Source organism: Pelodiscus sinensis, chromosome 2 (assembly GCF_049634645.1).
Source record: "Pelodiscus sinensis isolate JC-2024 chromosome 2, ASM4963464v1, whole genome shotgun sequence".
Classification (NCBI taxonomy): domain Eukaryota; kingdom Metazoa; phylum Chordata; order Testudines; family Trionychidae; genus Pelodiscus; species Pelodiscus sinensis.
Genome location: NC_134712.1, coordinates 83,609,780 through 83,631,150, shown reverse-complemented (window position 1 = coordinate 83,631,150; position 21,371 = coordinate 83,609,780). Strand labels below are relative to the sequence as shown.

General features: G+C 40.5%; 1 protein-coding gene across 2 annotated transcripts in view; it reads left to right on the top strand.

Annotated features, from left to right (window-relative positions):
• Positions 1 to 21,371, top strand: part of LAMA1 (laminin subunit alpha 1) — a 163,423-nt gene that overhangs the window by 34,226 nt on the left and 107,826 nt on the right. For both annotated transcript variants that reach the window (XM_075920947.1, XM_075920946.1), the window contains exons 2-7: positions 17 to 187; positions 499 to 611; positions 12,284 to 12,526; positions 14,214 to 14,393; positions 17,286 to 17,375; positions 19,029 to 19,146. In XM_075920947.1, the coding sequence (XP_075777062.1) occupies positions 17 to 187; positions 499 to 611; positions 12,284 to 12,526; positions 14,214 to 14,393; positions 17,286 to 17,375; positions 19,029 to 19,146 (915 nt within the window). The remainder of the gene's footprint in view (positions 1 to 16; positions 188 to 498; positions 612 to 12,283; positions 12,527 to 14,213; positions 14,394 to 17,285; positions 17,376 to 19,028; positions 19,147 to 21,371) is intronic.

Genomic DNA, 21,371 nt, shown 5'->3' with positions numbered 1-21,371 from the left:
TTTTTTTTTTTTTAAGGTTTGTTTCCTGCTATTTTAAATCTGGCTAGCCATGCTCATATCAACACCAATGCCACCTGTGGTGAGAAGGGACCAGAGATGTTCTGCAAACTTGTGGAACATGTGCCAGGCCGACCTCTACGGAATGCACAATGCAGGGTGTGTGACCACAACAGTGCTAACCCCAAAGGCAAGTTTATGATGTTATATCTTTCCTAGGACTGTGTGTAAAATACATGTCTGCCATGAATACTCAATAACGTTAGTCTGTGGATGGAACTGACCTTTGTGCAGAGTGCCTGCATGAGGCCATTGTACCACGTAAGCCCTCAGGATAGACCTAATAGTGGTTTTTGCTCAGGGTAAATTTTACCTGTTATGTGTTTTATGGATGATTAATTTTCCCTTCATAATATTCAGCATGCAGCTTAGAAATACTAAGTAAGACAAAGAAGATAGTGACATTTATTCTTAAGAGACCTTTTTGTTATTTACAAACAGAACAGCACCCTATCTCCAATGCTATAGATGGCACCAATAACTGGTGGCAAAGTCCCAGCATTCAGAATGGAAGGGAATACCATTGGGTCACCATCACACTGGATCTAAGACAGGTGAGTAATACCACATGTGCAAAAGACTTTATTTTCTACGTGTCATAAGCCTAATAAAATCATTGTAGCTGTACTTGATAGAATTTAAGTACCCAGACAATTAGCAATTAATGATGAATAGGTATAGTCACTATGGCATTTAGATGAAGGTAAAATTTGCTGGCTCAATCTATTTAATTTCAACAACTGCGTTTTGTCAGTTGTTTGTTTGAAAGCATATTACAACATTGACAATGATACTGTTGCAAATTTTAGTCCTATTAGGTTGAAAAGGGAATTAAGTTTTCTGTTTACCAAAACATATACTCTCCTTTGATGAGCATGGAATATTTTAACAAAGGGAGTAAATGTTCTGGAGTAAGAGCTAGCCAGAAAGTGCTTAGTGGTTATTATAAGATACCAGTGTGTAGTAGGGATGTTAAATATCGGTTAATTGAATAGTCGATGAAACTCATGAATTCTTATCGGTTACTTGACTATTCTATAGTCCCCAGGGCTGGGACTGACAGCCAGTGTGCTCTGGCTCCACTCCCGAGGAGCTGCCTGTCACTCTGCACTGCTGTCTCTGAGTCAGGCGGCAGCAGGGCTGCCAGGTGGAGCTGGTCTGCAAGGGGAACCAGTTTAAAAACCAGCTCTCCTCACGGACCAGCTGCCTGTCACCCTGGGCTGCTGTCCAGACCGAATGCGAGCTGGAGCTGAGCTGGGCTGCCTAATATACTTTAAATGCAGAGCCACAGCATGGATTAGGTCCCGGACCTGGCACGAGCTAGAACTGAGCCAGGCTGCTGGCCAGTCTGATAAAATATGTACTGGCAAGGTTTGCGTGTATGTGTGTGTGTAGGGGGCCGGGGGGGGGGGGGGGAGGGGGGAAATGTGTGTAGTCTATGGAATTAACGTATATGTTTTTTGCTTATTGATTAATCAGTTAATCAACTACACTATTACATCCCTAGTGTGTAGTAAGCGTCCAGATACATACAGCCTTTGCTCTGCAGTAAGTGCCGATAATCAAGGTACTGTATTTTGGAGGAAGGAAGGAAGTTAGAGTGACTTTGGCTTTGAGGCTAACTCAACATAAATCAATATTGTTTAATAGTTCTTAGAACTTAAACTTTTCAGTTAGTTTTAAATTATCAAACATAAATCTATGAAAATCTTAACATACTCATATTGTATCTGTTTTTCAGAGCATTTACATTAAATACAAAGGTGTGGTAATACAATGTAGTTGTTCAATTTCAAATGACAGGTTCCAAGTTATGGTTCCTAGAACAACTAAACCACACAAATATCCATTCTGATGGATGAATTTTCAGGAACAGAAAATGATGCACACATGCAATAGGGCTGTTAACCCTGCTGTCAGAACCTTAGTTTTTGGATTAATTGACTTTGGTATTACTTTGCAACCTTAATATTGTATTAACACAGGAGCAACCAAAATATGGCTGTCAGGCTGGATAGAGCCTGGCAAGCCAGGTCAGTCCTGCAGCCCAGCAGGAGTCTTAGGCAGGCTCCCTGATTTCTGCATCCTGCACTGCCCTGCCCCCAGCACTATGGTGCAGGCAGCATGTGATGCTGCCTACCCCCCACCCCAACGGCTTGCTGCGCTCAGAAAGCACATGGCTCCTGCAGCTGGGCTGCTTTTTCAGGCAGGGAACCTGCCTGGGGGGTCCCACTGGGCTGCTGGCCAGGAGCTGCCGAAGTAACCATCAGAGCCTGCACCTGGCACCCAGTCCCTCCCCCCCCCCCCCCGCCCTCTGCTCCCCCTCCTGTTATCCCTGTCCCAGGTAACAACCCAAACACTCTGCACAGCCGCTCCTGAACTCATACACCCTCACAGACCCTGCAGCCCTATCTCCTTCTCATCGTCACAACACCCTCCTGCCGTAGGTCACAACCCAAACCCTCTGCACCCCCTTCTACACTCCTGCCTCAGGCCACAACCCTCTCTGATTCTGCATCGCCTCCTGCACCTTCTCCTCCAGGGCAGAATCCTCTCCTGAATCCATATCCATACCCCCACCCAGTACTGCACCCTCTCCTACACCCCATTCCCCTTGCCCTAGGTCACAACCCCCTCCTTCACCCAAACTCCCACCCAGACCCCACACTTCCCTCTGGTACTCACATCTGCTACCCTGAGCTTTCTTCTGCACCCAGCCTCCATCCCAAACCCCACACCTCCTCCATTAAGATCATGGAAGACCGCAGCCCTTGACACTTATCACATATTTAAAGTGCTCCCCCCCATCAAAATTTTTTGCCCAGCTCTGTACTAGCATAACTTATGGCCATTTTTTTGTCTTTTTTGGAGGGGGAGGGGAAAAAAATGCCTACCATCGACTTTAGCCTTGAAATAGTCCCCTTCAAGCTCTGACACTGAAATGTAGGTCAAAAGAAGGCTGATTTCCCACTTTTGCTGCTGCTGCTGGTAGTGAGTTTGATCATCTTCTGCACAGACAGGAGGAAGCCAGAGAAGAAAACTCAGGCTACTACCTGCAGAGAGTATGCTAATGAAGCACTCATTAGCATTTGTCATGCTGTCATTTGCATATCTCTGCCAATGCAGTGAGAGAACCTGGGGAAATCACAGGAGGCCAGGTCTATCTGAAATAGTGATAGAGATGTAGCCGTGTTAGTCTGGGGTTGCTGAAGCAAAACATCTCACAAACATCTCACAAACATCCCACTCTCCCTACCTCTAATATCATCAATTCACAGGCACTTACCTTCCTTCCTCCCCCCCCGCCCCGCATTCCCCCTCCTGTTCTGCAATATGATTTGTCCTTTTCATATTTGTTCATTTTTTTTAATTGTATCCTTTGGTATATATGGTTGTGACTACTTTCTTCCACTATTTGATCTGAGGAAGTGGGTCTGGCCCACGAAAGCTCATCATCTAATAAACCATCTTGTTAGTCTTTAAAGTGCTACATTGTCCTGCATTTTGCTTCAGGTCTATCTGAGGTGAAGATAGTCCTTTGGCACTAACTCTGTGGCTTACAGTGTTGCTTGGAGTCATAGTGCTAGGTTCCCTCCCCCATGTCTCCTAAGTCTGAGGGTCCACAAACTTTTTGTCAACTTGTTCAGAGGGCTTGGATGCATGACAGGTCTCCATAGAAAAGGTGATAAAATCAGCCTCAAGGAACAGTTGCTTATTTTTAAAGAAATGTGCTTCTGAGAGCGTGTGTAAGGTGTAGATATCTTCAATGAAGCTTTTCATTGATGAACATAAGTTCTTTGTAAATGAGGGCCCACAGACCTTTAACCACCACAAGGAGGGTTGGTAACCCTAAAGCACTTCTAACATAGTGGAGAAATGCCGCTCACTGACAAGATGCAGATTTGTGAATTGCAATTGGTAACAAGGTTTTTCCAGGAATGTCTGGACTTTTATGCAAAACAGTTTTGAAAATTAAAATAGAATCTTTGTTTGATATGCCTTCTAAAAAAAAGCAAGATTTTCTCTTTTATTAGGAAGCAGCACCGAGTTGTGGAAACATAACCACAGAATATTTTTTGTCAGCTACAGCGTATCTGGATGAGAATTTCTTGTTGTTTGCATAGTTTGCATTGTGTTTGGTTTGTAAATGAATAAACAGGAAGGACATAGCAGGAGGGGGCCTTAGCTTTTTGTCTTCCCATACTACTCTGCCAAATGGATCTTCCATAATATTTGTATTCAGAAAATAGAGCAGCTGACCTGCCCTCTAACTTCTTTATTCTCCATGGTCTATCTACTACTAATGGTCCCTCATAGTTTTCTCTTCTGACACATGCTCAGATTCATTAATTTGGTTTGAAAAGTGTTATCCTCTGAGAACCCTTTCCGCTGTGTTTCCTTAGAGCACTTGAAAGAAAAGAGACATCTAGGACTATGAAACCTGAATGTAAATTACTATTTCACAAGGAAGAATTTTGGTTAATAAAGATTGCTTGGTGCCAGTGAGTTTTTAGAGCACTGATTTGTTGATTTGCTCAGAATGTTAATACCGAACAAGTCAGTGCAAGTAAATGGTAACAAAGGAAACTTAATGCATGCATGAATAGTTTTAGGGATTTGGGGTAAATGTTTATTTCTAAAGGTTGATTGTGAATGGATTAGAAATATTCCTCTGGCGATATTCTGCATTTTCTATTTATGGACATTTCAAAGGGTTGTGAAGAATCTCTGTGTACTTTGTTCTCTGGTTGTTATGAGTACTGTCATATTTGTGCCATATTTCCCATACCTTACATTCAAGTACTTATAAACTTTCAATTTATTTTTGTTTATAAAACTTAAGTGTTTTGTGATGAATATTTATCAGGTGAGACTATTTCATAAAGACTTACCACAGAATGGATGAAACACTCTTTGGGATTGCTAGCTATGTACTTTGTACAATATTGAAATCCATTTTTCATAGAGTTGATGAATTCTAGACACTTATGTATATAGCCTATTATTGAGTCCCTGGGGGCAGATCCTCATGTGACATAAATTATCACTCCACTGAGGTCAGCTGATAGCAGCTGAGGATTTGCTGCCATGCATCCACTAGAGTCTTTTGGCTGGAAGCTCCAGGAAACAGACATAAAAATAAACTATATTCTAGCTTGTACCTAGGTTTGTATAGTCCAGACATAGCTGGGCAGAACAGCGGCTTAACAGATGCTAGTTAAAAGAAGAGTGCTGTCTAATACGATGATTAGATTGATCTTTAGGTCTTTTCCCTTTCAGAATCTCTTTTCAACATGTAGAAAAAGTTTAGCATTTTGCAAGGCTAGCCAAGGGGATACTTTATGAAACTTCAGCATGTAATATGTATCATAAACACTAGATATATAATATCTGTCAGGGCCAGATATATGAGGCTTTATACTAGGGATGAAAAATCTTGTTCAATCCATTAACCAGTTAAAAGTTACATTTAACTGTTTAATTGATTAAACGGGGTTCTGCATCATGGTGTGGCAGGCCCAGCTGGGCTGGCCCCCCCACTTGCTATGCAGTGTGGTGCTCCAGACTTGCCGGACCGCTGGTTAACCAGTAACCAGTAAGCATCACCCAGTGCTACTTTTTAGAAATTATAGTAAGAGTTGTTGTTATTATTATTATTTTCTTATTATGCCACCACTGTGTTTTGCATTGCTGAGTTGGGGTTATGTGTGGATTGTGCACTGTTCAGTGAAAATCAATGATCATTATTAATATTTATTGTGGCTCAGATTTTCAAGTCTGTTTAAGAGTGTCTGTTAGGTGTCTTCAAAATCTCACTTTTTTCATTATTGCAACATAATAATGAGGGCCCACCTTGTGCTAGAGGCAATGCAAACCAAAAAAGAGTTCTTGCTGTAAACAGCTATTCCTGATTTTGAAAGTAAATCCCTATATTTTAGTACAATCTTGGGTAACAAGATGTCAAAATAGCTAAGCTTCTGATAAATGAATGACTGATATTAAGGTATTATATTATTATTATTATGTAGAAGTTGGCACACCATTAATTTGTAGTTTCTTCTATTGATAAATAACATGTAATAATATTTACAATTTGTATAGGGGGTTCACCTTGAAATCACTGTTCAATAAGTGATTTCTATAAAGCCATATCCCTAACTGACATAAATTGTCATCACCAGATTGACTGCAATGGAGCTATCCAATTTACTTAAGTGGAAAATCTGACTCAAAATCTTTGTTACTTTAAAACTGGTACTTTTGTTGATTGAAATGAATTTAAAGTATCAAGATCATAAAACAAAGCTAGCTCAGGAATTTAGAATCTTTTTTTGGATTGAGATTAGCACCTACTATAATGTCACTTTAACTCTTGAGAGTAAAAACCAGAAAGTACTTCTTCATTGATTTCTGAGTTTCTAATATGAGACTGAAACAATCATTGTTCCCGAAACAAACATTAAAGGGGTACAGGCTGATGCTAAGAATATCTCCCAGCACTTTGGAAAAGTTTGCATGAATTTACTTTAGATTTTATTTGCAAGTAAAATCTGGATCTTAAGCATAACAGACTTTTCTGTAGCAAGGGGTTTAGTTGTACCTATAATACAGAGTAGATTTTGCCGTCTATTAAAAAGGAATAGCATTTACAGCCCTTTGTATATGTTTTAACCACAAGCCTTGTCAAACCATTTCGAAAAACGCACTGTTTTCTTTTCTAAATTGCCTTTTTTGGCGTTTCAAGGTACATGTTTCTATGCTCTTACCCTGGAGGGAAGATTTAGAATAACTTATTAAGACTAGTAGAAACCAGTCTGAAAAAACAAGTGCATTCTTCAGGGCTCGTTTATTGTGCAGTCTTGTGCATTATGTGGTAGGCATCACACTACTGTCGTTTTAGCGGGCAATGTAGGCTAGTTAATGAGGTCCTGAAGTTCAGTAGAGTATCTTACCCTCAATATTCACTTTTGGGGAGGGAGATGGCACAATTTGGTGGAATTTGGATTAGGATGTGGATTTGAACTTTCCAACTGGCCCCTAGAAACTGGCATTTCTAGTAGAACACTCTAGAAATGTGGGGACATCAGAATTGCCCAGGTTGGACTAACCTTGTATACTAGCCTTTCATTTCTGGTCAGTGGGGCTCAATTATTTGTGGTTACAAAATAAATGGGCCTCTTCCTACAGAAGTCTCCATTTTTGCAAATCAAAAAACTGCTGCACAGTTGGAGTTTCTGTGCGAGAGAAGCCTGGGGCTAAACTTGCAGAGATAGGATCCAGTCAAGCTTTTAGAGCAATGGCAAAAGTCTATGGAAGAAGTTTGAATATCATCTGCTGCCTTGGCTATTGCCAGTCCAATTAGTGTCTCACTCTCTTGAGCAGTGGAATGTGCAAAATGGCTAGAAGAATCGGGGGAGGAGGAGAGTTCACTTTTTATGTTGAAAATGACAAGAATTCTGTTTAAGGAATGAAAATGCACCTCATCTAGCAGGAACTGCTTTTAGGGAAATACATAATAGCAACAGTTGCTAACAATTTTGGAGAATTCTAAACTAGTGGCGCTGGAACAATGTTTAGGGTGCAGGTGCTGCTCAGCGCCCCCCTCGCCTTACCACATCTGTGATCCTCTGTCCCAGGCTGGGGCCACAGCGGTGGGTGGCTGCAGAGCCCTGGGCAAAGGGCCAGTGGTCGATGCCGCGAGGTCTGCAGTGCAGTTGTTGGGATCCAGGGCAGCAATGGATCCCTCAGTAGCTGGAACCCCGGGGCCAAGAGTGGTTCCCACAGGGCTGGCAGTTGAGAACCTGGGGATCAGCAGGGCTCCTGGCAGTGGGGATACCCCAATGCAGGACACAAAATCTGGGAAGTGCTGCAGCACCCTTCCCCCTGCACCTCTGCATCCCATACCTATGCGCATAACAAAACAGAAGGAAGTGATAAGGTTTTAAACAGACTTGTGACTCTGTTTAATACAAGGTTATTTGTTTGGTCTCTGCGGTGAGTACTGCATGCATTTAAAATGACACTTTCCGATCCATAGTTGCCTGGGAATCACTAAGTTGCTTTGTCTTGCCCTTTTTACCCTTGTAGTCCAGTAAGGAAAGCAATTCTGTGGAAGTTACAAAGTCAAATTAAAATGCGCAAATGATTAGCTCTCACAGCACAGCTGTGCAAACGAGGTTATCATGCGACATTAGTGGACCCAGAATGAGTGAAAGGGTATGTGGTAAAGCTTGTAAATCACCAGTAGTGGAGTTAATCTTCAGAGTTAATAAAATACAAAATCTTGCTGGAAAATATTCTCAGTATTGTATACAATCATTTTCATTATACAGAGTTTCCAGTACAGGATCCACTCAAGCTGGGAGTGGGGAGTGCTGGTGTTAGCAGAGACTAGAAAGTCTGAGATTTCACAAGCCTCTGGATGCTGAGGATCTGCAGGGATGGAACCACACATAGTTGCATAGTGATAGAAATGTAGCCGTGTTAGTCTGGTGTAGCTGAAACAAAATACAGGACTATGTAGCACTTTAAAGACTAACAAGATGGTTTATTAGGTGATGAGTTTTCGTGGGCCAGACCCACTGATCTGAGGAAGTGGGTCTGGCCCACAAAAGCTCATCACCTAAGAAACCATCTTGTTAGTCTTTAAAGTGCTACATAGTCCTGTACATAGTTGCAGACATTGAAGAGATACCTGTATAGATGACTGTGTTTGTGTGTGCTTCATTCATACTTCTCCTGGCAGCTCAACTTCTGTAGGAACCCATGCAGCAGTGACTGGATGTCTCATAACTGCTCAATAGCTGTATTAACTCTCAGGCATATTTCAAAGATAGGTGAAAATCTCCGTGGCTGTGCAAAGCCGTGCCAGTCCCTTGAATCAGACTTCACTTTAAAAACTTGCGTAGTCCCATCTCCGTGAATCCCCTGTGGAGGGGCATCCAAAGATTTTCAGCAAGGTGGACACAGTGCTGTGGATGTTGCCTCTCTTGGGAGCAGGGGCACTCATGCCTATGCTTATCATATTTTTCAGAAGCAAAGATCTCTAAATATCAAGATGGTATAAAATGTCAAGTATTGTATTGCATTCTGTTATCATAGTTAATAAAAATATTTCTCATTAAGGATTCAGTTAAAATCTATTTTTGCAAGGGGGCCGAGTTTTCCTGTGTTGTTCATGTTTTGTGTCCTATGAATGCACTAATGAAAACACAGAATAGAGACAGGGCAGGGGACAGGCCACAGAGTTGTGTATCTAGTTGATACGCGTTTACATGCAGTGGAATCCATTCTCTTCCACAGAGAAAGATTGGGAGTTGATAGTTGCTCTGTGCATAGGCTGACCATGCGCAAGCAACTGCATTTTCAAAACCATCCAGTTATTTTTGGGTACTTCTATTTTTGGATGTCTTGGGACTGATTTTTGAAGGTCTCATACAGTCTACACTCTAATTAACATTGCTTGGATTTCTGAGTATTCAGGGCTTCTGAAAAGCTGGCCTTTAATATCTGAAGTATGGCACCTAAAATCAACTGTCACTTTTCAAAATTTTGACTTTAACGTCAGGTCTACACTATTGTCTTTTTTCGGAAAAAGCTACAGAAATTGCACTCCGCAATTTGCGTAGCTTTTTCCAATTGCTTTTCCGGAAGAGGCTTTTCCTCTGTTTGGCCCCCTCTAGACGGGGCCAAATGGCGGAAAAGCTTCCTCTTTCAGAGGAGCCCTTATTCTTCGTAGAACGAGGTATACAGGGCTCCCTGGAAGAGCGCATCCGCTCTTCAGCAAAAAAAAAGTGGAAGAGCAAACGTGTTCCCTGGACATAGTCTAGACGTAACCTAAATGACATACACTTCAGTAGGATGAACAATGTATGTTCATAATCCCTGTGAGAATTCCACTGTTTGACTGACCCTCCACAAGAAACTTGATATTCAAAATAGATTAAACTTAATGTATTCTTGTAATACTGTTTATTTTTATTCCCATAGCAGTGACTGCTGTTCGTGTGCGATGAAGGGTAACTTGTTGTTGTTACTTGTTGAAACTGGATTTAAAACTAGCTGCGTCAGCTGCAGTTTGTCGAGACTATAACAGCTCTCGAAAAAACCCTGTGTAATCAAAAGTAACTCATTTGTTGTTCAGCCAACTGTGTAATAAGCAAAGAGGCAGCTTTTAGTTAACTATGGTCAATGGTGAGTAAAAAAAAGTATAATATGTTTCAAGTAGAGAAACAAGGAAGTGAATGTCCTTTTTTTGAAATAAAAAATTCCCCTTCAGGGATTTCTACTGTACCGTTGCAAATAAATGGCAAAACTTCAGTTGGAGCAGACAAGGACTTAAGTGATAATATTGTAGATTCTCCTTTTATATATTCCAGGTGTAATTCCACTGACATCCATTACATCAGTATAAAATCAGTGAGAGACAAGAATCAGACTATTTTGTACGGAACACTGAAGTTGTCTGATCCAGCTTTTGTTCGATTTTCATTTTTTTTCCATGTTGAAAGGAGATACTAGTACATGATTTTTACTAAAGGAGCCTGTTGGTGGCAAATAACTTTTTCAAATGGGACCCTTCAATGGACTAGAAGCCAGATTATAGAGCCATATATTCTTGGTATTCTGATGACTTTGCTTGGCTTTTAAATGTGTACAATACTAGAGGGATGTAAAAATCTCTAGGTTTTTCTCTTACTAGGAATCATGTTGCAATTAGCAAAGATCTTGATTCTCTAATTGCTGACAGTAATGCAAATCAGAAGTAGCTCCACTGAAGTCAGTGGGTCAGATTCTTTGTTGGTGCAAAATAACATCTTATTCGGCTTGACTGAGGGGAGTGCAAGTATGCTTTATATCAGTTGAGTATCTGGCCCAAACAGTAAAACGAGTTCAGGAGAAAAGAATCCAGCTCAGTGGAGATCAAGTTATAAGAAAATATTCACACCCAAAAGAAATGAGATAAAACTTGTCTTTTACTAGTGGGTATGAACTGTTTGGCCATTTTTTTTGGGTGGGTGGGGGGAAAGCGTGTGTGTGTGTGTGTGTGTGTGAGAGAGAGAGAGAGAGAGAGAGAGAGAGAGAGAAAAAGCGAGGGCAGTGTTCAAAAGCAGTTTTCTGAGCCCATATATTGATTAAATAATATTTATTTCTATCTAACCATGGTTTGGCAACATATAGAAAACATTAAACTATTGTCAAGTATATCATCTACCTTCAAACACTTTATTTAGGTAATAATGCATTTGGACTGTGTTCTGGAATGGAGGAGTGTTCGTGGAAGTGTTTTGATAGAACTGATGTACTTAAGTGATCCTGGCTGATGAAGTAGCTCCTTTGGAGCTGTTATCCATTCACAAAAGTTAGCTGTAAAGCTGCTGTAACCTACCCTGGGGACTGGTTTGGCTCCTGGCTACCCTTAGGATTGAGATCTGGAAAAGTGGTATAAAATCACCTCTTGCTGCTCTCCCCTTTCCTCGGGCTCCCTTGATCTCAAGTGTGCTGAATGCTATTATAGTGCACCTGAGGATCTGGCATTAAATATAAAACTGTAAATGGTTTTTGCATTTTTAAAAAACTTGGCATTCTTAGTCATGGCAAGGGCATGATGTGATATTTACATTGCTTGCCTTGTAGTATACAATCTTACTTATTTACCATTCAGTGGTTATGTTTAGAAAAGGATATTGCTTAAAGTAATTCCAAATTTACTGCAATATATTTGCAGATACATCATAGGATGAACATATTTTCGAGGGAACGCAAAGAAAAGGATCACCAAACACGGCTTTAGAAACTAAGCAGAGAGCAGACACTTATTACTGAGTGGATTAATGTCACCAGACAATTTTAAAATAGTGGTGTCCCATCTGCATGTACTGTAGAGACAAATATATCCAGCTCTTCCTGAACTACTATGGATAAAAAATATTTGATCTTCACTACTATAAAATTGTTCAATAAATATGTCTGTCACTTTCTGCATGAGCCAGGTATTAGAATTTTACAACAAAGTGATTCACACTTCTGGTAAAGCCAATGAAAAATCATATTAGTTTTTGTCAAATATTGCTTTATTCACAGACATTCCAAGCAAATGTTACCAAAACCCCAAGCAAAATATATAATACTTATTAAAATGTTCATATATTTTAAATTGACCAGCTGGTGCTTGTTTTATATGGCAGTATCATGTGTTAAAAGTTTCTGCCTTAATTTTATGTAGGTCTTTCAAGTTGCATATGTGATCATCAAAGCTGCTAATGCTCCTCGACCTGGAAACTGGATTTTGGAACGTTCAGTGGATGGCACAGAGTTCAAACCCTGGCAGTATTATGCAATTAGTGACACAGAGTGTTTAACTCGTTATAATGTAACACCAAGACTTGGGCCTCCTACTTACAAGAGAGATGATGAAGTGATCTGCACCTCTTACTATTCCAGGCTAGTTCCATTAGAACATGGAGAGGTATGCTGTTTGTTTCTGCACTTGTCATTTGTGAACATGAATTTGAACTAATTACAAGCTTCAGAAATTTTTAATTATAGTTGCACAATTTATGCCTTCCATCATTGTCAGATACTTTGGATTTGTTATGATGTCTTTCAGGATCAAATCTCAGTTTCATTTACCAGTATAATAATTTAAAAATACGTTAGGAAAACATACCTTTGGCTCTGCATATTCTAGTTTAAAATGACTTTGTAGTAGCTCTTCACATAATTTGAAGACGGCTACTAATTATGAATTAGGTACTTAATCTTGAAAGAATAAAGGAGAGACTTTATCTATGGCCAGGTGTTTAATTTAAAAAGAGCTTCTTCAGGAGCACCTGGTTTTGTAAGATAAAGCTGCAAATGCTGTCTGACATGCCCTGCACAGATGGACTGGAAAACAAGCCCTGGCATTGTTTCAGGAACAGCACATAATTAAACGAGCTATACATTATGCAGGCTAACTGCTGATTGTTCTTTTTTTAACCAAGACTCTTCTTTCTGTAATTTGTTTCAGAACATAATGAAATGATGCATTAAAATCAGTGGTTAGTCTATTGTGAATTGCCTTTTTATCAGAGGTGCTGGAACAATTTTTATAGTGGGGATACTGAACTCCATTGAACCAAACCATAAATCCTGTATATGATGGAAACCACTTTAAGTCCCTGCACCCTTACTTCCGGCATTATGCTTCTTATGTGGTAATAAACCCAATAAGCCTATGGAGGTTGCTAGTAACCCTTTGTTTAAAAGCTCTTTTCTAGAGTAAAATAAATTGGAGTATGCACAATTAAGGATTGAAGTGTTATTAATGTTGCCTTTTTTCAGATTTAAATCACAATTTTGGCCCCTCACAGTGAAAGTTATCCTGATTAATCTTGAATGATTTTATGTCAAGCATATTTGAATCAAGTATTTGTTGTGGGGAAGTCCAAAATGGGTGAAACTGTACACACTGAGAAATTTGGACCAGGTTAAAAGAAAGCCTGTACATTCCCTAATTATAGAAGTAATTGTTTATAAAACATTATTTATAAATATTTTCTGTTGAAACATTTGTATTGCCTTAGACAAAACTAAAAATCTAAATAAAAGAGAAATACAACAATAAAAAACCAGGGTATGAGGAAATATGCATACAAAGTAGGACACAGCTAAAACCAAATTAGTTATGAAAAAAATGGAATAGCTAGTTTTACCTCTTACCATATAAATCTTTCCAAGTTGTACAAGAGACATTCTATGAGGGCTAAATTCTGCACTTTTTACTCATCGTCAGTATGTTTTTTCCACATCGGTGAGCAAAAGGATCCTAGATTCAAACTAGTGCATAGAAGGAATGGTCTTCTGCACCCTTCGTCTCCCATCCATTTCTTTTAACCCTGCAGAAGTCCCACCTTAAGTACCACATAGACATTGGAGTCTGTGACCTGGAAATGGTGTTTCCAGGTATATGTGAGTGATAAATTAGACAGATGACATTACTAATATTGAAATTGTGAACAGAATAGATAAGACAATTGATTTGATGCCTTTGTTGATACATTGCACCCAGTTATCCATTTTGTTTGTTTTTATGGCTTTAAAGTTCATAGAAAAAATGTTTATCATAAGCAGGTTATAACTGAGGATATGGTGAAGTTAGTTCTTCTCTCTAGATTCACACCTCATTGATCAACGGTAGACCTAGTGCCGATGACCCTTCGCAAACACTATTGGAGTTCACCTCTGCCCGATACATTCGTCTTCGCCTGCAACGTATTAGAACTCTTAATGCTGACCTCATGACTCTTAGCCATCATGATCCTAAAGACCTGGATCCCATTGTTACCAGAAGGGTAAGCTGATCTTTTATATCTGTTGTTCACCACACTGGACAACAAAGACTAAGTCCTGCCTGTCCTAATAAAGGACTTGACCCTCAACATTCAATGTTTCATGAGGTTAAGTAAACATTACTGTCTCTGTGACGTTACTACCCATTGTAAGGCTGCAGAGATAGTTGTTCCAATGAAAGACTTTTGATGTTTTTTTCCTTCAGAATTGCCATTTAGTTACTAACCATGAGGTTGTATTGCTAACATTTCATCAGCAAAGATAAAAATGTGATTTGTTTGATTAAAATGTCACTTTAGGCAAAAAAGTAAATATTTATGTGAGTTACATTTTATGTTAGGGTACGTCTACACTACATGCCTCTGTCGGCAGAGGCATGTAGATTTGTTTGTTCAGCAAAGGTAAATGAAGCTGCGATTTAAATGATCGCGGCTTCATTTACATTTACATGGCTGCCGCGCTGAGCCGACAAACAGCTGATCAGCTGTTTGTCGGCTCGCCGCTAGTCTGGACATTCCCCCTGTCGACATCAAAGCCCTTTGTCGGCAGCCCCGGTAAACCTCATTCCACGAGGAATAACGGGGCTGCCGACAAAGGGCTTTGATGTCGACAGGGGGAACGTCCAGACTAGCGGCGAGCCGACAAACAGCTGATCAGCTGTTTGTTGGCTCAGCGCGGCAGCCATGTAAATGTAAATGAAGCCGCGATCATTTAAATCGCGGCTTCATTTACCTTTGCCTACAACCCTAATCTACATGCCTCTGCTGACAGAGGCATGTAGTCTAGACACAGCCTTAGTGTACAGTGATTTCTGGTGTGTTAAGGACAGGCCAGCTGATGGGGGGGTAGGGATGAAGGAGGCAACTGCCCCAGGATCTGGTGATTCAAAAGCATCGGTGACAGTGGCCAGAGCCCCAGGCCTCATCACTGGAGTCCTGCGTGGCACCCTTCAGAGACCTGGCCGGAACACTCTATAAGGCGCTGAGAGTAGAGCGGGCCTACAGCCCAGGCAGCATTGAGGGCTAGCTGCCCTGGCCCTGGCCCTGCCCCTTGCAGGAGTATTGAGCCGCTGCCCATCCTCCCTCTCCCTGCCTCCTCAGCCCCAGGCCCCGGCAAGTCTGTTGGCTTGACTAGTTTGAAATGTATTACATTACAAGCTGTGTTATCTGGCACATTAATATCCTGAATACTTGGTTAACCAGTATCTGTCTCAGATGGCAATACAGTTCCTCCTTCAGTTAACTGTAAAAATTCTGATAGCCACCCAGCATAGTTTTTTGACGTTTTCCAGCACTTGCGGAAGTCAAGCTTGTTAACTTGTGGCAGTAAAGTGTTCGTTTTGTGCTTTTGCATATAATTCCATTATTGGATATTATCTAACCCTTCCTGCAAAAATTGAGGAAGAAGGGATCTTGCGCAAAAGGGGGGTTTGTGCAAAAAGGTACCGTCTACACAGTGCTTTTTTGTGCTAAAACCTCTTCCGCAAAAAGGATCAGAAGAGAATATGCAAATGAGTGCAAGATATGCAAATGAGTGCTCCATTTTCATTTCCTCTTCCAGAAAAAGTTCATAGTGTAGCCATAGCTTTATAGTCTAAGGAGTCTCTGTTCAGCCAGAGTCACTGAGGACTTTCTCCAGCCCAGACCAAAGAAAGAAGAAAAGAAGAAAGCTTACTCCCTTCAGAAAGTGAAATCAAATCAAAACAAAAAAAAAAAAAAACCTGTCTGTAAACTTGTCTGTGCACACAAAGCACCTACTGTGCTTGTCCCAGACTTGTGTGTCTTAACTCTTTCCCCAGAACTCTCAGACACAGCTTGTGCACAATCCTGTGAAGTGCCTGCCAGCCCTGCTTATTCTGGATCTGTAACTGAGCCCAGCTGCTTCACATCCTGCCTCTTTCTTGCCCTGAACATTAATCCCTTCCCTGCTTTCCAGATGTATGGGACTTATATACAGCATCTGGTACTTTGCTGCCCTGCTGTTCCTTAAGCTAAATATTTGAGTAGAGCAAGACAATACATTTAAACTAGTAGTACAGAGCTAGTGTGAGGGGAAGCTCATGAACAGATTTTGAATAAAAGTGGAAACCCCCAGTTTTGAAAACATATACAGTGATGCCAGAATTTTCCTAAATTAAAATTTAAGTCTTCAGGTTGTTACCCAGAAAACATTCCATTATGTCATGTGACATCTTACATGGCAAAAAAGGATTTTTGAAGAATCAGATTCTGGAATCAGAAATCACTGAAATCAGGGTTGTACATGCTTGTTCAAGATCAGAATGCGTCTTTTAATTCCTGTGGGTACGTCTACACTGCAAAGAAGAAGAAATAGAAGAAATACTCTGAAATAGTTTATTTCAAAATAGCACATCTACTCTACAGGGAAGCCTCAAAATTAGTCCAAGGCAGGCTCCCTTAATGTGGATGTACTATCTTTTTTTAGAGCCCTATAAGGCACTAGGGAATAATTACTTCGAATGGCCCTGAGGAGGATCTATTTCGAAACAGCAGCAGTGGTGCGACCATATTACTGCTATTCCGAAATAGCTATTTCAGAATAGGCGTTATTCCTTGTGAAATGGGGTTTACAGAAGTCAGAATAAGCCATCTGTAATTCTGAATTTATTTCAAAATAATTAATTGCTGTGTAGATGCTCACATTGTTATTTTGAAATAATGACCGTTATTCCGAAATAATGCTGTTGTGTAGACACACCCTGCAAGACTACAGAGGAAAAGGTCTAAAAATTTGCAAAATGTCAGGCTTGCCTAAGTTGAAGGTATTCAGTGTTGTTAAACTGTTTGGAACAGATCTGTTTTCAACTTAAAACACAATTTTATTGGCCAATTTTATTTCCAACTCAATTACTTTTCAACCTTACTTTTGTCCAGTATTACTATTCAATAAAGGATATCTCTGTTGGTGGCATGTGTATTTGCTATGGCCATGCTCGAAGCTGCCCATTGGATGAAACCACAAAGGTATGCTTTCTTATTTTTATTTTTACAAAATAGCCTTTTGAAAAAAACATTTAGTTCTTAGAGTGAACAAGATACTGTGGGTAAAATACAGAGGAACTTATACAAACCAACATACACCTTGATTCAGCAGGTACTTAAAGAGGTTCCTAACTTTACGCATGCCCTAACTTAAAGCTGTGAATTGTCTCATTGACATCAATGGGAGTAACAGCGCCATTAAAGTTAGGCACATACTTATGAACTATGCTGAAATGAGGCCTAAAAGCTTGAGCCTGCATTTTACATACAACGTAGTCTTATATGATTTTGATGGGACTATCCACATGAGTAAAATTATGCAAGTGCTTAAATCTGCAGAATTAAGTCCTTCATGCTTGATCCTTTTAAGTACTTTGTGGGTGGAACTCTCTTTGAATTCCGTGGAAGTTCCATGAAACCAGTGCTTACAGAATCCAGCCTCAGGTGCATATAAGGAAGAACACTCAAGTTAGTTACATTTCATTACTGCATTTGAACAAATGAGAGGCAGAATTACCATCCAGGGCAGTTCTTTTGTTGCGTATTTTCCACAGAAAATGTTAACTGGTGTTAGTACCACAAGTGCAAATTTGGATGTTTCCTTTTTTGTCCTCTCCTTCTGTTTACTTTATGATATGGTTGGATAATCACAAGTTCTGAATTTCAACAGAGAAAATGTTCATTAGTAATTTTACTTCATAAATAAACTTAAAGTTCCTTTGAATGAAGCAATATCAATATACATATGCTACAATTTTTACTCGTGCTGAATTCTGAAGTACTTCTGTGAGTAAAGGGCTGTAAAATTAGGTCCATAATGTATGCTTTTATTTTTCATTTTGTCTACTTGCTGTAATTTTCTCCCTTCACTACCTAAACATACACATTTCTCAGATATTGCACTTTGCTTGGAAGTCAACTCTTTTTCTCTTAGGGTATGTCTAAACTACATGCCTCCGTCAACGGAGGCATGTAGATTAGCCAGATCGGCAGAGGGAAATGAAGCCGCGATTAAAATAATCGCGGCTTCATTTAAATTTAAATGGCTGCCCCGCTCTGCCGATCAGCTGTTTGTCGGCAGATCGGAGCAGTCTGGACGCGACGCGCCGACAAAGAAGCCTTTCTTGATCGGCACAGGTAAACCTGGTTTCACGAGGCATACCTGTGCCGATCAAGAAAGGCTTCTTTGTCAGCGCGTCGCATCCAGACTGCCCCGATCTGCCGACAAACAGCTGATCGGCAGAGCGGGGCAGCCATTTAAATTTAAATGAAGCCGCGATTATTTTAATCGCGGCTTCATTTCCCTCTACCGATCTGGCTAATCTACATGCCTCCGTCGATGGAGGCATGTAGTTTAGACATACCCTAAGTGTCTAAATTTAAACAATGCTTTTGAGTATAGTGTCTCTCACATGGGAGAGTAGTCCCATCTGTTCCAGTAGAATATGTACCTGTGTAAGGACTTCTCACATCAGCAAAGGTAGCAGGATTTAGTTTTAGCATGTCCATATGATTGCAAAATAATTGTGATATTTAAAATTCTGAAGTAGAGTAGATTTGATATTAGTCACTTGGTTGGGTTTTCAAGACCTTGGGAAATGACCTATTTTTTAATTTTTACAATTTCATTTTTAGAAACTGCAATGCCAGTGTGAACACAATACCTGTGGAGAGAGCTGTAATGAGTGTTGTCCTGGTTACCATCAAAATCCATGGAGACCAGGAACCATTTCTGCTGGCAACAAATGTGAGAGTAAGTAGTTACAAAAGTTGAGTTGCTTAATGGTTCAATAAATGTTTACTGTTTTGTTTAACAAAAACCTGATCCAAACCTAGTGTGGAATAAAGAAAAAGTTTCGGGAATGTGGCTAGTCCCAGGGAGGTGCAGAAACAGGCAAACTATTACTAAATATCTTTAAACTTTTATTAAAGGACTTCTACGTATAAATTATTATTTTATCAATTTCTTACATACGTAGGCACCAAATAATTATTAGAATGACCAATAAGCAAAATGCAATACAGTAAAGAAAATTCCTTGAGGTTTCTCTAAATCCCAATAGTTGTTAAAAGGGACCAGGGATTATTAACAGTTACATTTACATCAGTCTTACTTATAAGACTAATTATTTATCTAAAACTTTTAACACTATTACTTAACAATACCTCTAAACAATTTCAGATAACCATACTTACATTTAACAGACACACAAACTACAACAATAACAACAACATATTCGGTATACGTTAAGTTTGGTATACGTTACGCTCTACAGGAACTCATTTGGTTCGGTGAGCAGGAGGTGGCCCTTGGGTGATCAGTCCTCGGACCTGGCTCATATTCTGCCTTCCAATGTTTATTCGGTATTCCTCAATTTGATACAGGAGGGGAAGCTGTTTTATAAAGAAAGCTTTTGCGTGCTTTTTGTGACAGGCTAGCAGATCCTGTCTGTTAAGTGACAGGAGTAAGGGGGTGAAATGGTTTCCTGTTTTTCCCTTTTTGCCTTATCAGGCATGGTACAGCCAGCACAAACTTTACATTAACTTCTCATGTCTGGTTTTTGTTCCTGCTTCCTAAATATTACAGCATGGGGCTTTTTCATTGGGAGGAGGGTGACCTTTAGCTAGGAGGCTATACGCGTGAGGCCTGGCCAGCAAAGAGCCTGCTTTCACACTTACGAGTAAGGGTATGTCTACACTACCACCCTAGTTCGAACTAGGGTGGTAATGTAGGCAACCGGAGTTGCAAATGAAGCCCGGGATTTGAATTTCCTGGGCTCCATTTGCATAATGCCGGGTGCCGCCATTTTTAAATGTCCACTAGTTCGGACTCCGTGCCCCGCGGCTACACGTGGCATGAACTAGGTAGTTTGGAGTAGGCTTCCTATTCCGAACTACCATTACTCCTCGTGGAGTAGTTTTCTGAAAAAAATATTAGATGTGGAAGATATGGTCAAAAATGGATTTCATTGGAAAATTGCACAATAACAATACTGAGGCTGGGGAAATTATATTAATGGATGATCAGACAGAAGAGAGTTTGGTTTACTGTGTTACAATGAAATCTCCTCTAACTTAAATAAGTTTTTTATACTTGTGTAAAGCTAGTGACATCACTGGCATTAGTCAGTGTTTTAAGTAAGAGAAGAATAGTAAGCTGATCGTGTGTGCTGCAGAACACTATTAAAAAGAATGTTGTTAAAGTTGTGATTGTTGTTTTAAAAGTTACCTGGCCAGGAATAAGCTAAATGGGTATAACTGTTTTTGTACAGGACAATCAAGACAAAGCATACATCTGATATGGATTGTTTTATTCTGCTTGTATGTTTTAGTCTTTTTTGGGGGGGGTGGGTACTTCTACACTATAACTGCCTTCTTTCGAAAGTAAATCGAAAGAACAGAGCGGTTTTTCTGGCAGTGGTACTCCTCTTTCTACGAAGGAAGAACACCTTTTCCAAAAGAGCTCTTTTGGAAAAAGGCGTGTGTGTATGGGGAGGAGGGTTTTCTTTTGAAAGAAGAAGCCTCCTGAAAATAACACTGGTGCCCTGGTGGACACTCCTTCCATACTAATCACAATTCCTCAGTTCCTGTCTCCTGCCAGCTCTTAAAGCCGCAGGCACCCAGGACAAGCCCTGTGGCAGGAAGCCGGCCGTGGAGCAGTCCCTGCCACACAAGTCAGAGGTATGGCTGAACAACAAGCTCCCTATACCTCTCTGGCCCTCACAAGGGAGCAGCACCAGGGCTCCCAGGACCCAGCCAGGGGCAGCAAATGCCAAATACCTTCCTAGACCGGGGCAGAAATCCTGTCCCTCCTCGCGCTGTGTGCGGAGGAGGCCATCCTGCAGGATCCCTGCTCCTGGAGGCAGAATGCTGACATCTATGGCTGGATGGCTGAGAGGGGACACCACCCCCGCACCTTGGACCAAGTCAGGAGCAAGATCAAAGAGCTGCCCCAAGGAGCTGCCCCAAGGATATGCC